Source organism: Equus caballus, chromosome 1 (assembly GCF_041296265.1).
Source record: "Equus caballus isolate H_3958 breed thoroughbred chromosome 1, TB-T2T, whole genome shotgun sequence".
NCBI lineage: Eukaryota > Metazoa > Chordata > Mammalia > Perissodactyla > Equidae > Equus > Equus caballus.
Window position 1 is genome coordinate 169,069,050 of NC_091684.1, and position 4,102 is coordinate 169,073,151.

Here is a 4,102-nt window from a genome sequence, read left to right on the forward strand (position 1 = left end):
CCAAGGATGCAGGAAGGGTTCAAATTCTGCAAATCAATCAATGTGATACACCACATTAACAAAAGGAAGAATAAAAATCACACGATCATCTCAATAGACACAGAGAAACCATTTGACAAAATCCAATATGTGCTTATGATAAAACTTTCAATAAAATGGGTATAGAAGGGAAGTACCTCAACAAAAAGATGGCTATATAAGACAAACACCTAGTCAACATCATATGCAATGGTGAAAAACTGAAATCTATCCCTTTAAGGACAGGAACAACACAAGGATACCCACTCTTGCAACTTTTCTTCAATATAATATTGGAAGTTGTAGCCAGAACAATTATGCAAGAAAAAGAAATAAAAGTCATTCAAATTAGAAAGGAAGAAGTAAAATTGTCACTATTTGTCAATGACATGATTCTATATATAGAAAACCCTAAAGAATCCACACATAACTATTAGACATAATTAATGAATACAGTAAAGTTGCAGAGCACAAAATAAATGTACAAAAATCAGTTGCATATCTACACAATAATAACAAACCTGAAAAAAAGAAATCAAGAATGCAATCCCATGTACAATGGCAACAAAAAGAATAGTATACCTAGGAATAAATTTAACAAAGGAAGTGAAAGACCTATCCACTGAAAACTCTAAGATGTTATTGAAAGAAATTGAAGAAGACATAAAGAAATGGCAAGATATTCCATGCTCATGACTTATAAGAATGAATATATTTAAAATGTGCATATTACTTAAAGCAATCTACAGATTCAATCCAATGCCAATCAAAATCCTCATGACATTTTTCATGGAAATAATACAAAAGATTCTAAAATTTATAGGGAACAGCAAAAGGTCCTGAACAGCCAAAGCAATCTTGAGAAGAAAGAACAACGTTGGAGGTATCAAACTTCCTGAATTCAACATATACCACAAAGTACAGTAATCCAAACAGCATGGTACTGGCAGAAAAACAGACACACAGATCAATGGAACAAAACTGAGAGATCGGGGAAAAAAATACACATCTATGGATATCTAATCTTTGACAAAGGAGAAAAGAACATACAATGGAGAGAACACAGTCTTCACACATGGTATTGGGAAAACTGGATAGACATGCAAAAGGATATAAGTAGACCATTATTTTACACAACACACAAAACGTTTATTCAAAATGGATGAAGGACTTGAATGTGAGACCTGGAACCAGAAAACTCCTAGAAGAAAATGTGGGCAGTACTTTCTTTGACTTTGGTCTTAGCAGTAACTTTTTGAAAACCATGTCTCACCAACCAAGGGAAACAAAAGAAAAAATAAACAAATGGGACTACATCAAACTAAACAGCTTCTGTACTGCAAAGGAAACCATAAACAAAACAAAAAGACAACCAACCAACTGGGGGAAAATATTTGCAAATCATATGTCCAGCAAGTGGTTAATTTACAAAATATATAAAGAACTGATACAATTTAACAGCAAAAAAAGAAACAATCTCTCCTCTTTCATTTATGGTTTTATTTCTTTGAGCCTTCTCTCTTTTTTTCTTGGTGAATCTAGCTAAGCGTATGTTAATTTAGTTTATCTTTTCAAAGAACCAGCTCTTGCTTTCATTAATTTTTTCTATTTTTTTTAGTCTCTATTTCATTTATTTCTGCTCTGATTTTTATTATTTCCTTCCTTCTGCTGATTTTGGGCTTTGTTTGTTCTTTTTCCAGTACCTTTAGATGAACTTTTAGATTGTTTATTTGGGATTTTTCTTGTTTGTCGAGGTAGGCCTGAATTGCTGTAAACTTCCCTCTTAGAACTGCTTTTGCTGTATCCCATAGATATAACAATGTACACCTGAAATGTATACAATGTAATAAACCAATGTGACCTCAAAGAAATAATTTTTAAGAAAAGGATGTGGTCCTAAGTCTTAATGACACAACATAGTTTTGTCAAGGAAGAAATACTGAGAATTGTATTTTAATGACATCACTCTGGATGCTTGTAAAGAATGGATTGAATGGGAAAAAAATTTATTTGGTGATTTTGGATCAATTACAAGGCTATTGCCTAGAGCTACCAAGAGATGTTGGTATCTTGAATTGGGAGAGAATATTTACGATTAATGATCAATGAGTATGTGATTCCCAATTTAGTATGTGCTCCTCAATACTCACAAACAAATCAAATTTAACTTATAATTGTAATTAAGATTACGAGCCTTTCAAAGGTAAATTTAACTGCAGTTTTATGTAAAGCACTTGGAAAGAAAAAGCTGCGTGATATATTACATAGAATCAAGCTGTGTGCTTCTACTTTTATTTATTGAGTTTTGAAAGTTAACTGCATACTTGTGATATTTCCCAGAGCATTAGTTTTGAAGGCTGTTCTTTGTAGTTCTACTAAAATTGTTTTTCCAATTTTTCGTTCCTTCTGGTATCTTATATTCAGTCTGGCATCTTGTCACTATACTGTCAAATTCAATAATTTATTCTTATTTTTGTCTCATTGATTCAAGAGATTATAATCATATTTTTCCCATTGTTCTTTTTTTTTTAAAGATGTTACTTTTCCTTTTTCTCCCCAAAGCCCCCCGGTACATAGTTGTATATTTTTAGTTGTGGGTCCTTGTAGTTGTGGTATGTGGGATGCCACGTTAGCATGGCTTGATGTGCGGTGCCACATCCGCACCCAGGATCTGAACCTGCGAAACCCTGGGCCGCCGAAGCGGAGCGCACAAACTTAACCACTCGGCCACGGGGCCAGCCCCCTCATTGTTGTTAACATTAGTTTAATCATGATTTGTTCATGGTAGCTTATTTAGTGATAGTATAACTTTATGAATGTCGTAAACAATCCATACCTATTAAAATCATCTCTAATAGTATTCACCATATACTTTTTTCATATTTATCTCTTCATTAATAAATGTACATTAAATGCCTATAGAAAAGTATTCAGTGATTTCATATGTCTATTTTGTGGCAGGTCAATAATTGTCGTTATGCGTTAAAATAGCATTAAATGGAAATTTAAAATATCTTATTATTAATTTTTCCTGAAGCGGTTATGATTCTAGCATAAGAAGTGTGTAACTATGTGTTTTATATAATCTAGTCAAATTCTGTTAGAATAGTACTTGAAGGTCATGTTAATTATATAGTAATGAAATCTAAAAGTTCTGTGTAGAACTAACACGTTGGAACCATAATTTTCTCATGACACTAAGCATTTTCTGATTTCTCAGTGTGTAGATAATAGGATTCAGTAAGGGTGTGATAACAGTGTAAAATACAGCAAGGATTTTATTGCCTGCAAAACTACTGAATGGCCAGGCATAGATAAAAATACAAGGTCCAAAGAACAGAGCGACCACAATGATGTGGGCAGACAATGTGGACAGAGCCTTGGAGAGGCCTTCAGATGATCTCTGTTGTACAGTGGCTAGAATGACAGTGTAGGAGACAAGCAGGAGGATGAAACAGATAAAAGAGAGCAGCCCACTATCAGCAATGACAAATAATTCCAGGGTATATGTTTCAACACAAGCAAGCTTAATCACAAGGGGAAGGTCACAAAATATATTGTCTATGACGCTAGGACCACAGAAAGGCAAGTTCACTGTTAATACCATCTGGCTCATGGTGTGTATAAAACCAATTATCCATGAAAGTATCACAAACCCGCTTAGCAACCTGTGGCTCATGATTGTCCTGTAGTGCAGGGGTTTACATATGGCTATGTATCTGTCATAGGCCATGGCTATCAAAAGAGTCATCTCAGCACCACCAAAGAAATGCATGAAGAACATCTGGGCCATGCAGCCCCGTATGGAGATGGTCTTGTGTTCAGTGAGCAAGTCTGTGATCATCTTGGGTGTGGTGACGGTGGAGAGACACATGTCCAAAAAGGAGAGGTTTCCAAGGAGGAAGTACATGGGAGAATGAAGCGTGGAACTAAATGTCACCATGACCATGATGAGAATATTTCCCAGCACAGTAGCACCGTAGATCAAGGAGAATGTCACAAAGAAGAAAATCTGAAGTTGCCATGGTCCAGAAAATCCTAGTAAAATAAACTCAGTCCCTATAGAGTCGTTTTTCAGATCCAT

The 4,102-nt window shown here is 34.9% G+C and overlaps 1 protein-coding gene across 1 annotated transcript; it reads right to left on the reverse strand.

Annotated features, from left to right (window-relative positions):
• Positions 1-3,163: 3,163 nt before the first annotated feature.
• On the reverse strand, positions 3,164-4,102 carry OR4L1 (olfactory receptor family 4 subfamily L member 1). The gene has a single exon (NM_001391590.1). The coding sequence runs from the start codon at positions 4,100-4,102 to the stop codon at positions 3,164-3,166; it is 939 nt and encodes a 312-aa protein (NP_001378519.1).